At 33.0% G+C, this 13,153-nt stretch overlaps 1 protein-coding gene across 1 annotated transcript; it reads left to right on the plus strand.

Moving 5' to 3' along the window:
- Window positions 1-4,017: 4,017 nt before the first annotated feature.
- LOC132725003 (neuroendocrine convertase 2-like) lies at window positions 4,018-13,012 on the plus strand. Its single transcript, XM_060709998.1, has 12 exons — window positions 4,018-4,181; window positions 4,677-4,790; window positions 5,246-5,380; window positions 5,610-5,707; window positions 7,198-7,286; window positions 7,587-7,780; window positions 8,218-8,418; window positions 9,012-9,112; window positions 9,878-9,984; window positions 10,780-10,921; window positions 11,978-12,267; window positions 12,505-13,012. The coding sequence occupies exons 2-12, from the start codon at window positions 4,788-4,790 to the stop codon at window positions 12,801-12,803; spliced, it is 1,659 nt and encodes a 552-aa protein (XP_060565981.1). The 5' UTR covers window positions 4,018-4,181; window positions 4,677-4,787; the 3' UTR covers window positions 12,804-13,012.
- The last annotated feature ends 141 nt before the right edge of the window (window positions 13,013-13,153 follow it).

The raw sequence follows: 13,153 nt of genomic DNA on the forward strand, positions 1-13,153 counted from the left end.
AAGATGATTCAGGTAAATAACCAGTGTGTAATCATTTGGAAACAGTATCAGGGCACTAAATCTTGTAAAATTAAATATAATGCAATTTGTTAGATTTATTAAGTCTTTTAATCTTGTACATGTTCATATTTTATCACAGTTCTAATAAAAATAAATCATATTTATATATAAACAGGTGCTGGTCGTTATGCCGATTAACCATTATTATAAATAAGAATACGTTGTGCATATAAATTAACCTTAATAATTATACATATTGGTTTGTCTAAACTATCTTTTATATCAATTGCTAAACAAATAGATTTGATTTAGGTTTAGTTCACTTACTGAATGCTAGGTACTATAGTAATTGTTTTTTTAGATTTAGTGATATAAGGAGAAACATTAGCAGCGAGTCCTGTGATTAAGATATATTAAAATTTATCCGCATGCCGTCTTAAAATATTGTTACAATTAAAACGTATTATTGTAACTATATATTTAGATTTTTACTAGTACTATATTTTTCAACTTTACTTATTTAGGTACACAAGAAAGTTTTTTCTCTGCTTATAATAAAAGTTGTTCATATTCATTAGTGTGTTAAATCGCGCGGATATTTATCAAATTATTGCACGTAAACATCTTTATACATTAACATTCCGTTACAGACAGCATTGAATCAGCATTACAAAAGGGACAAACACTTTTATATTTATAATTTGGCGTTCAAATTCACCCATACCAATTCTAAGTGGCATAGTATATTACATTGGCTTCAATGCAATGGAGTTATATATTATATGATCTGTGCAGTCCCTTTCTGCGTATCAATGTATTTAATCCATCCGAATAATTATTTTCCGATGTGTGCAATCGGTCGGAACAATGAATTCCATCGTAGCTTGCTTGTTGACTCATCTACCGAATTCACTTCAATACTTGCAAACAAAAAAGAATCCATTAAATATTCTTTTCAAACTCATCAATATAGATAACCTAATATAAACTCTATATACTGCATATATGAAATGGTATTTTTATATATTGTTCACTCTTTGGGCATTAAATTATATAATTTGAATCAGGAAAAGGGAGTCAAAGTATTCAAAAACTTCGTATTAGAGATATATGAGGTTTATTTATACTCAACATTCGGATATGAAAATAATAGATGTACGTGAATGTACTGGGCAGAAATTTACTTATCCTGAGATGTTTTCGGCGAACAAAAATTTACATCGAAAATCAGACTGATTCAAGTCATTCTACATACAATTCTTATAAAGTTTTGTGCTTTAAAGGCTAATGATTGATAAGAAATGCTTTTATTTTTCAAAACCGTTCGTTTTGTTTGTGTCTTGTTATAAATTCCGTAAAGTTACTCATTGACCATTTTCATTACCTGAACCATATTTTGCCTCTGTTGATGTTGGCAATAAATACAGTTACAGTGCTATAGAATTCTGTATGGGAGTAAAATACTACTTTTTTATTTGGATACTTTTATGATAGATAATGTCACTTTCTGAGTTTCTTTGCTCAATCGGAAAACATTCAACATGCTCTCAACCCATTTCTAAATGTTATAAAAGTATTTTTTCCTTAATCTTTTAAAAGAAGATAAGAATATTCGTTTCGCCTGTAAGGAAAGTTTTCACTTCTGTTATTAATGTTAACATTCCATTCTCAGTTGTTGAAAATTGATCTCAGCTCAGCATTTCCCCCTTTTCTGATTTACCGTGCTGTGTCCCCTTCAGAAAGCCAAAGGTTGATTTGAAAGTGGAAGCGTTACATCTTAAGTTACAGAGCAGCTTCTGCAGAACACCACTCTGTATAGCAGAAACCTCTTCGTAGCGACAGGGTCAATTCTTCATTAAGTAAATATTTTAACATCCCAAGATCATCACATCAGGTAACAACTTAAATGTCTGAAAGAGTGATGTTTTCCAGGGGTTTTATTGTATTAGTGTATTTATCATATGATTTACTAAAATACTTGTTCCAAACAACTAAAGCAAACATTTGTGCAACCGAAAGCATAATAACCAAACAAATCTAGAGAAATTAGTTTATCTGTTACTAATTGAAATTTTTCACTAAATATAATACAGAAACACGCTTATTTTTCATCATTTATCAAAAGTTTTAGCAGGTGAGTTAAATGATTTAGTATAGATTAGACTTTTATGTGTTATTCTGCATTAACTATTTTCAAGGTTGTTCATTTATAAGTCACCAAATACACCTGTAGATAAACCCATGACTCATGTACAACATGTTACATCATGTACATAATTGAAAATGAAGTAAATTTACAGAATTAAGCGACATTTTGTTAGAGATTGTGGTTGTGGTTTGAACGGGATCGTTCTGGACCGAAATATACATGTACCCTTGCAATACACATTTTTAAAACATCCAATGACAAACACCACGGTACGAAAAACTCGTATCTAAAAATAAACAATATCATTGAAAAGATGTTTGTTATTTGTTATCCTACAATGATCAATATAGCGCCTATCTAATATTGCCTTAATATGGTATGCATTCTATATAATGCGTAATTACATATAAGCCATACCTTACACCCCACCAACACCTTCAAACGGGCTTGAAATAAAATTGATAAATGAGTATGATAAATAAATTATATGTTAGATAAGTTTTGAAACAAGCGATTCGAAATAGTGTCATCCAACAAAAACACACAAAATAGAATACATGTCATCATGTACTTGATCATACTGCTTTAGTTGAAAAAACTTATACCTGGAATTGATAACAATCGTTGTTTTGTCATTTACCAAAATTATACTTCTCTTTATCTTATATGAGCTTTAAATGTTATTTTAAGTGTAAAGAAATTTGACTACACTCTACGTTAATCTGATAATAGGATCGTTTTTAAGAGATATTTATTAAAGCAGACGATGTAAATACTGATATGCGTTACGCAATACTACCCAAGTATGATTATAAAACAAGGGGTTTCCCAATTGGAATTCCGACAACCAACTTTGATAGTTTTAATTCCTTTTTCCTTGCTTTAATCACAAACAGAAGAAAATGTTTGCACTTAAAACAACTATTTGTTTTTGCTTTGTTTTGTTTGGTGTGTCGGGCACATCGGGATCGGATAGATATGTGTTCAAGATAAACGGAAATATTAGTGAAATATCAGACCGTCTTTCAGGTTTTAATTTTAAAGATGTTTTCGAGGTAAGTTGATTGAAATTTTGTATAATCCCATCTAAAGTAAAGTGAATTAATTAAAAGATATGTGTCAATTTCACAGGTTAATCAAAAAAGAAATTAAATATTTTTATTTTTTATTCATGTTGTGTGTGTGGGGGTGGGGGCGGGGATGGGTTACCTCAGGTGGTCCTCTGTACATTATTTCAGGCCAAAAAAGGGCACAGGGGTAATGCCACATATGTTCCGTAAGCTAGTTGGACAGGAGTTAAAATACTAACTTAAGTTACCTTTTAATTAAATTCTTCTGTGCTCACTATTTTCTAAACAGTCCTTTTACAAATTTCGTAGGCGTTTTTTTTTGTTTCGTTTTTTTTTCAAGCAGGAACTGTATATATATATCTAAAATGTATACACTGGTTCAAACTAGTTTACAATGATATGCACAATAGTACTGGTATTATGCCAAGGACGTTCTGGGTAACTGGTTAACAATACTGATTCGGATTATATGTGTAGTTATAACAGGTGAGGTGGCTTTAAACCCTGCTTTTGTGTTGCTTTAAATAAGCCAAAGCCATCCTATTTTGGCACTTTATGACCTTAATTGTGTTTGTGCGCCATAAAACGTAAGAAAACTTAAAATAGGTACATTTAGCCAGATGTATATGCGTATTAAAAAAGAAAAAAAGAGGAAATAGGTGATTACGCATTTGTTTTATATTACGAAAGATTTGTATAATACCATCAGATGGCGTGCTGGATGATGCACCAGAACAAAATAGTTAGGAATGAAAGACTTTCCGACATCGACATAAATGTTGATTGGGGGTTATTTAAACTCACTCTTTCATAAGATTTAATTATACATGACTTCTCAACTTATGATTTCATTTTACTTTTAGATCACACCAACCGTCTATAGTTTCAAGTATGCCGGCTCCCTTACTGTCTCGAAAATTGAGTTAGTTTTGTCACAGGTGAAGAGACTCTATGGTGATAAGGTGTGTATTATCTGATCATGTGTCATCTGATTATTCATTTAAATGCTTTGATTTAAACTAGTGATACCAAATAGAAAATTAGAAAATTTGAGTTAATTTATCGTTTATCTGCTCACGCACATTTTATTTCGTGATACAGCATACAATGCAGGATATCGTTTTCAGTGTTTGGATATTTTGGCAAGGCATCCTGTGTTGAAAATTGAATACCGCTTAAACCGATGTTAGAGGGTATGAGAGATTCTGCAACTTTTACATTCTCTCTTATTAATATACTGAAGCTGAAACACTCGAAGTCTTCAATTTTCATATAAATTTTGTTGTTATCATTGCTTCGGAATACTTTTCATATTGTTACTTTTACTTATTATTGACACACAAATATTCTCCTACAATGGGATAGAATTATAAAGATATAAACATATTTTCTCCAGTTTTATTTTCTTTTAAGAAGTGTATGCATGTTGATGTTACAAAATTCCATTTTATTTTCAGATAATTGAAATTGAACCGGCTCGAGCATATACAAAGTATATTTCAATTGATGCAAAAAATATAACACCCGTTGGTAAAGGACATCGTTTTTTATATTTACAAGCAGGCCAAATGGTAAGAAATAGTAACAGGACCTATGCTAGCACATTTCCTTTTTAAGTGCTAATATAGCAGCCAATTGTTAAGCCACATTGGCGCTCCTATCTCCTTTCCTTTCCCCTCACTTAATGACTGAATGTTGTAAAACGTTGACGCCCAAACTCTTGTTTTACATCGTCATTGATTCGAGTTCAGTTTGGAAATTTAATTATAATTCTCTCATGTGAAGAAGTCTAGCTGACTATAAGAAATTACAACAGCATCAAATTATATCATCAAATTATCGCCATAAGAGGTTTTTAAATAGTTCAAAATAACAGCTTATTGTTTTGACAATGTTGAAATTTTGCATTTCGTTCACCCAGGGCAACACTATGTTGGCACAAACATATATTGTTGTGTTTGGTGACAATAATTTGATTTTTACACTAAAAACAATAATTTCTCAAGTGATAGTATCTCAATTTCAGTACGATGAAAGTGCGAACTATTTCGGGATGCATGTTAAAGATGCCTGGGACAAAGGATACAATGGTAGTGGTGTTACAATTGCTGTCATTGATATAGGGGTAATTGCGGACATCAATGACATCCGAAAAAATCTGGTAGAAAATTATCTTGTAATAGTTTATGAGCCGTTCTTAAATGACTATCAACAACGTATTTAAATGTAATGTAAATATAAGAAAAAAAAGCAGAATAAACTTCTTACAATTAAATTATTCTGTGTGGCCTTAATCATTATTTTTATCATTTTAAAACACCTTTGTAAGGAAAATGAACGTTTTGGTAACTTAAATTTTGATATTATTTTGTGCAATATATTTTTTATAGAATATGGATTTGGCCTATAACTTCATTGATAAAACAACGAATGTGACTCCTGGGGAAATTTCTACGAATTACAGAGCTGAATCAATGCGTTTGCTGAGGTATGTTCAACAAGATATACTTTCTTTAAATGACAACTCATGAAATGGTTTCCTTATCCGTTTAAATCACTGCGTATTTGAAACATACGAAATTGTCTTTACTTTACGTCCTATTTCCGGACTATTTAATCTAATTTCGGATTTGGGAATTGTATGTATGTTAGTATTTTATGCTTTATGAGTGTCCAACCGCCATTTCAGGCACAATATGCAGCTATCGCTGTCGAGTACAGACCCCAGGCATGTCACCAGTCATGCCCTTAAAAGAGTTAATTTTGAAGTACAAAGTAGTGATAATTTACCTCAATGCAATTTCCACAGAGAATTAGGCAAGATATGAATGAGTAAGTCACTGTACGGCGGTCAATGAGAACCTTAATGTACAGTAACCCGAGATAATATGAAAAGGTTGCTTTGAAAAAGGCTGTTTGAGTCGACAAAAGGTTTGCCGTTCAATCCGTCAAGCCGTGGGCTCACTCACCCTAGCACACCTTCCTCGTCGACTCAGGGCCTACTGTGTAGGACCACTCCCCTTGGCTTTAGTCATGGCACCGGCAGTTAACTTCATGGAAGCTAAGTCGTGCCGCCTTAAACATAACCCTGAGCTATAGAAAACATACGAACTTACACGCAGCATTGGTTCTTTAATCATCTGCCGATGCCCTCTGTTTTCTCAACGACATACACGTACCGAAGGGAATAGAGAAGCGATTGGGAAATCATTTTCTTTTATTATAAAAAAGGAACGAAATTTCATTGACTCGTGAAGAAAATAGAGTTTTCAGATTTAACACATCTGGGGATGCTTCTAAATTCAAATTTCATATTTTACTTTAGCAAAACCTTAGGGGCGTAAACTGAGTTGACTTACCGTATATGAAACTGTTCATTCAAACTGAGCCTTTGAGATTTTCAACTGTTCTTTAGGGATTCCGTTCTCCAATATTTAATCTTGATGTTGGGAGTGTCTATTTTAATATCTCTTATCCTGGTATCAGAATCATTTATTCCATTGAGTCCTCTTTTTACATTTATTTCATATTTGAAAAGCATATTAATACAATGATTCATATTTACATAAAACATTTGTGGCTGAATATAAAAACACATCTGCTTCAATTAAATTCAAATTCATTTACCACACATTCACTATTCCAAACAAAAAGAAAACATCGCATACTTAAAAGAAGAAGAAAAAACCAGACAAAACATGAAAATAACAACTGTTTTTCCGCTTAAACGAATAAGAAAAAAGAAGATAACAAAGAAACCGAATAAAACAAAATAAAAAAAAACCAAAAACAAACACTTGCACTCAACCAAACACAAACAAACAAGCAAAAACAGTAAAGACAAGTTAAACGTTTAAGGTTATAAATATTTTCCAAAGAGGTAATGTGCGTTATGTGCTTTGAGTCTTTATTTTTGCTTACTGAAATTTCTACTATTTAAGAATGGTTATATTTTTTGATCTGTTTCACTGATTTCAGTCATGGGATTCAATGTACCAGCATAATAGTCGCAGAGAAAGGAAATGAATTGTGTAATGCTGGGATTGCTTTTGAGGGAAAAGCTGTTCGTAAGTTAAATATTGTTCGACTTTAAAATACTAATTTTTTATGTCATTAGATAACATTTTATGGATTAAACAGGCGCAAAGTAACCGTCTGTTTTTATTTAAAAATTTCAATAGAACGCATAACATGTATTGTATTCTCCTAACCACATTTTCTTGCCCATCTTTTCAATCCATTTACAGAGCCACATTAAGCCCCAGTTTTATATGTCTCGTCTTCAAGATTGGCACTTTAACTGAATATTGTAGTTCTTTGAACACGACTCTGGTTATTTTTATGTTGTACATTTCCTTTATTTTCAGCGTTCAAAGTATTTTGGTTGTTGCATGAGTATCATGTTTTCAAAGTACACACAGCAGACGATATCATTGCCGCTGCGCTAACTTACGGTCTTGAAGACATTCACATCTACTCAAATAGCTGGTCATCGCCGCCGACAAAATTCAGTCCACTTGGTTTAGGAATGAGAGAAGCCATTTTATACGGAGTAACCAATGTAAGTAAATTAACTTTAATTTTATAACTTTTAATTTTGCCTCTCCTCGACCTTCTAGTCATGTTCCCCAACACGCTTTACGTGTATATGCCTATTCTTAAATTTCCCTAACGGTTTCTGTCACTTTCTATTATGTATTATTAAAGTAAACACCACGCCGTCTGTGTCCTGTCCTGATTTTGTTTATGGTCCTGCTGGGCTCCATGTCGGTTGTCCTGTGTTGCTGGGTCGTGTGGGGGTTTCGTTCATTGAACGCTGGTCTTCCTTGTTGATCTTGTTTTTAATATCTTTAAACTAATTTTAGACAAATTTCCGTGAAGGAATAAACAAATCTGCTTCATCTATTTCAAATGTTGCTAAGAAGAATATTGTACATTTCAAACAGTAACTGCCACATTTTGTAATGATTAAACATTTTGAACACTTGTGAATTACAGGGAAGAAAGAAACGTGGATCAATATATGTTTTTCCGGATGGGTCGGACGGAATAACAGGAAACGGGGCTGCAAACAGTATATACACCATTGCAGTAAACAATGTGGGTGTTAGAGGAACATTGCTAGAGAATCATGAAGTTAGTGCATGTGTGATAACATCAGGACTCGGTAATGGAAACAGTCTTCATACAAATTTTATGGTAATTCACATGTTAAATTTCATATTATTTGTATTTTGCTTTTTACAGAATTTATTTTAGTTCGATTGTGTAAAAAGCTATAAGCTTAAAATATGAAAAACAAGATCAACAAGGAAAGGCGGCGTTCAATGAACGCAACCCCCATATGACCCAGCAACAAGAACCAATGGCAAGGAGCCCAGGCGGACCCCAAACATAAAAAGGACAGGGCAACGACACGTTAATCATTAAATGATAAATAATTTGTAAGACACACTTTCGAATCTGTTCCTGTAACCAACAAGTACTGAGCAATAAGTGTAAAGTTTCTTGCTCAAGGAACGATTTTCCCCTGACTGGGTTTGAACACATGCGGGTAGCTATCATTAGATTACTCGTCCGACACGTTAACCACTCGGCCATGCCGCGACATAAACATTTGTATTTTCGTAATGAACTAAGTATCAATACTTACTTTTCTTAAGTGAAGTGTATACAGTTAGTTGTTTACATTTGGATTGTACATATAATAGAAAAATCCAGTCTTGTCAAGGATTTAAAGCCTTTAATATCTTTATCAGATTTCCAATATATATTTTTCTTTCTTTTTTTAGATGACATCATCATACAACAATGCATGTGTTGGATCGTTCAAGGGTGTTTCTGCGGCTGTTGCAGAAGTTTCTGCTATCATAGCTCTAGTCTTACAAGCAAGGTACTTGTTGGGGACCACCAAAACCGGACAACCACCAAACCCGGACGGCCCTGAAAATGCTTAATTTAGTATTATCTTTGTTTAGTGGTTGTCAGTCACTTTTTATCAACAATAAATGCACGTTTCTTCTAAAAATAAATAAATAAATTTATTTCAACCACCGTAAATGGTAATATTTCAATGGCTTTTTCAAGAATGTTGACGTTGAACTTTGGGGGTAAAAAAACAATGCTTGACATTACTTGACCTCATATACCAGCTATAATCATTTGCAGAGTAAACAATAAAATTTCCAAAACTTTAGCATTTGTTGCTGAAATATTGTCTATCATGTTAAAAATTACAAATCAAAACACCCTTGGAGCTTTTATCTGAATAAAATCACGTCATGTACATAAATGTCCGGACACATTGTACTGTTGTGAGGTTATTTTGATACCCTCCTTGTCGAGGACTAGTTAGTTAGGAGAAGAACCTAGCTGAACCTTGTCAATTTTGTTTTGTCTCTAGTTAAAAATTATGAAATCTGTACAGAAAAATGTTCAAAAAAAATTATAGAATATGTTTAAAATCATCATTCTTCTTTGTAACTTACATGTTTTGTAGTTTAAGAAGTAATACCACTTTCATTTTTTCCTTGGTTAGTAATCATATAATTTGACCATTGTATTTATAGAATCTGGTAATAGTATTCAAGGAACTTTTATACAACCTATATATTTTGTAAATTGTAAATGATTTTTTTAAACAATTATACTGTTTCAGGCCAGATTTAACTTACCGGGATATTCAGCAGGTACTAGCAGAAGCGTCAGAGAGGGAAGGACTGGCAGAATCAAGCACTTTTACTCCAAATGCAGCTGGAAAGTATTGTAAGATCTTATAATTATGAACATTTTTTTTAAATAATAATCAAAACATTTACATGTCCCCTATGTATCATTTAAAAGTCACATACATTGTCTATGATCTATTATACGTTTTGATGTCTTTCTTTGTTTCTGTTAAATATTTGTATGTTTTGCTCAAACATGACTTCTATATCATTTAGAAGTAAGCCACATGAGAAGCTTGGGTAAATTTTCTGAAATTTCTAGCGTGACTGAAACAAAGTAATGATATATATTCCTAACATAATTCTATATTCTAATGAAAAGTGATAACTTATAAAACTGATATAAACATTTTACGTTTTGCTGCTAAAATAATAAAGTCCATTATACGTACGTATAAAAGAATTAGTCAGCTGTTTATGCTGTTGTTTTTCATATTTTGTCTTTTTTATATAGAATATTGGCCCCATTTTGATAAGGTAGGTAAATTTTGTAAAAATCGAGAATAATCTATTATCGAATAATGGTAGGATGTTGACAGTGGTTGAAAGAGAATAAGATATTGTGTGTTAAATGTCTTATAATTGAGCCGCGTCATGACAAAACCAACATAATGGGTTTGCAACCAGCATGGATCCAGGCCAGCCTACGCATCCACGCAGTCTGATCAGGATCCATGCTGTTCGCCTACAGACCCTTCAACAAGTAAAGAAACTGACAACGAACAGCGTGGATCCTGATCAGACTGCGTGGATGCGCATACTGGTCCTGATCCATGCTGATCGCAAACACACTATGTTGGATTTGTTATAACGCGGCTCATATACTTTACAGTCCATCCAGTCTTTGGCTTCGGATTGCTGAACGCAGACAAGGCGGTAACGATCGCGAAATCATGGCGTCACGTTGGGACGATGTTCAGTGATAGTTTAGACCACGTTAAAAAACATACATTTCAAAGTCATCATCGATACTCGTATGTATACAGTTTATAAAATATTTGAAATGAGTTGATGCTTTATCTTTAGATGTTTCATTTAAGCATTTGCATATATGTGCAAATTATTCAAGGGACTACACGGAGGTTTTTGACAATACAGGGCTGGACATTTTTATCTAGATCAATGTATCATTTTAAGTAGGTCTTGACCAATAACTTGTGTACATAATTTCATATCATTAACTCGCTCCGTTTTTCCAGAATGTCTTTTCTAACTTCACATCATTAACTCACTCTTGTGTCTATTCTGACAGTGAAAAATGGGCCTGAATTGAAAAGCATTGCAATGCTTTTCACTTAAATCGAGCTATGAAAAACACAAATATCCGATTTTCAATTTATTTAATATATTTCCTAATTATCCGGTACATATCTTTCCATTTTAAATGCATCATCTGATCTATTTAAGGAATTAAAATGTATGTTTTAGGCTTTTTAACCTCAGGGGAGTTCTTTTGATGTTGTTTAAATTTTTTATAATACGTGCTTTCCTAAAGCCATACATATATTTATTGTAATCTAGCCCGTAAGATACATTGCAAATTTTTGAAGTTTGCAACTAACAGCTATTCTTAATAGATCCTAAATGTATTAGACTTTCTGCCACATAATCTTTTTATTAGCTTGGGATCATGCGTAAGTTTTCAAAGAATAACGGGCGTGTGGTATTGAAGGCTCTTAGTTTTCCGTCGTTAAAACACATCTAAATTTGTTTTCACATTCTTATTTGTACGGTTTCATTTACGCTCCCTTCGCAGATTACTGAATACACCCACGCTACTTCAGAAGAAGTGAGCGTTAGTGAAACATTCAACCGATGCGCAGGAGAATAGATTTGATTATAAATATATGTCAGCCAGTACCTGTAAAAGCATGGACAATATCTTACATTTACTACTGAAGTTTGTTTAGATTTTATCAAATCAAATCCAGCCTGTAATAATGTCAAGACGACACTCGATGATTCCATTTTCATTACTTGCTATCATATATATTCTTCTATGAATGAATGTCTTTGGTTCTTACTTCCAGCATTACAATGATGACGATAATAACATTCAACATGGAGGAAGATCCATGTCGTCACCATGTGAATACAATAGAGCACGTGGTCTTACAAATACCACATGATGTCATCAATCAGAGAGGTGTTAGCATTGAAATTGTTTCACCAAGCATGACACCATCTATTGTTTTAGATACTAAAGATGGTAAAAATATTGACCAGGATACTTCACCTAGACGTTTAGCTAGTGTTCATTTCCTGGGAGAATCTCCTATTGGGTATTGGATGGTTAGGATACAATTCAAAAACCAACTAGGTAAGTCAATATTTCTGTCTTGAATTATGATGTGTAAGACATGATTTATTCATAACAATTGCTGGTAAGCCCACGAGGACAAAATAAAGTTCGTATAAGTATTTGTATATATCTGACATAACAAAACTTTACTAAGTTGATTAAGCCATTCACGTGAACTTTGAAGCTTTGAAAAGTATTATAATGGGTACCTATGCAAAGTTTTTTAATAATTTTGATGTATCTAAAATGTTTCAGTTGAAATTCCATTGGAATCAGTGTCTTTAACTGTATATGGAACTTACGACGATTCGAAAAGAAATCATCCTAAGACATGTTCGCCTCCACCAGAAAAGCCACCCACTCCTATTCATAAAGAAAACGCCACTAAGAAAAAACACGAAACTACCAACCACCATAGAAACACACCGGAAACTGATCATACAGCTCCGGTGAAAAACTCCGCGTCACTGCACGTACAGTCTCAACATTTCATCTTGTACTTTGTCGGACTTTTAATCGTCAACCGTGTTTTACAATATATGTGTATTTCATGATATTAGACATTATTTTGCTGTTTGTCATTTGTCATTCCAAATGAATGTTCTTGACGGGGGTGTTAACCGAGCGATGCAATAAAAACAAATACATGTATTTAAAGTTGAAAATAAAGGTTCGGTTTAGTTGATGCTATTGAAGAGAAGAGGTGAAAGGTTGCGCAAAAGAAGCGTGGATTCAATTTTTAACATTAATAAGTGCCACAAACAGTTTGACGTGAAATTCCTGCTTCAAATATGAAACTGTCAGATAAGACAATGAAAAATCAAAACATCAAACGATAGCTTGCATGTCTTACAAGGATAAGATGTTTTAAAGTTAATGTCATTCCATCTTTAAATCCATTATC

The sequence above is a fragment of the Ruditapes philippinarum genome, unplaced genomic scaffold, assembly GCF_026571515.1.
Source record: "Ruditapes philippinarum isolate M1 unplaced genomic scaffold, ASM2657151v2 ctg10604_1_1_1_1, whole genome shotgun sequence".
Classification (NCBI taxonomy): Eukaryota; Metazoa; Mollusca; class Bivalvia; order Venerida; family Veneridae; genus Ruditapes; species Ruditapes philippinarum.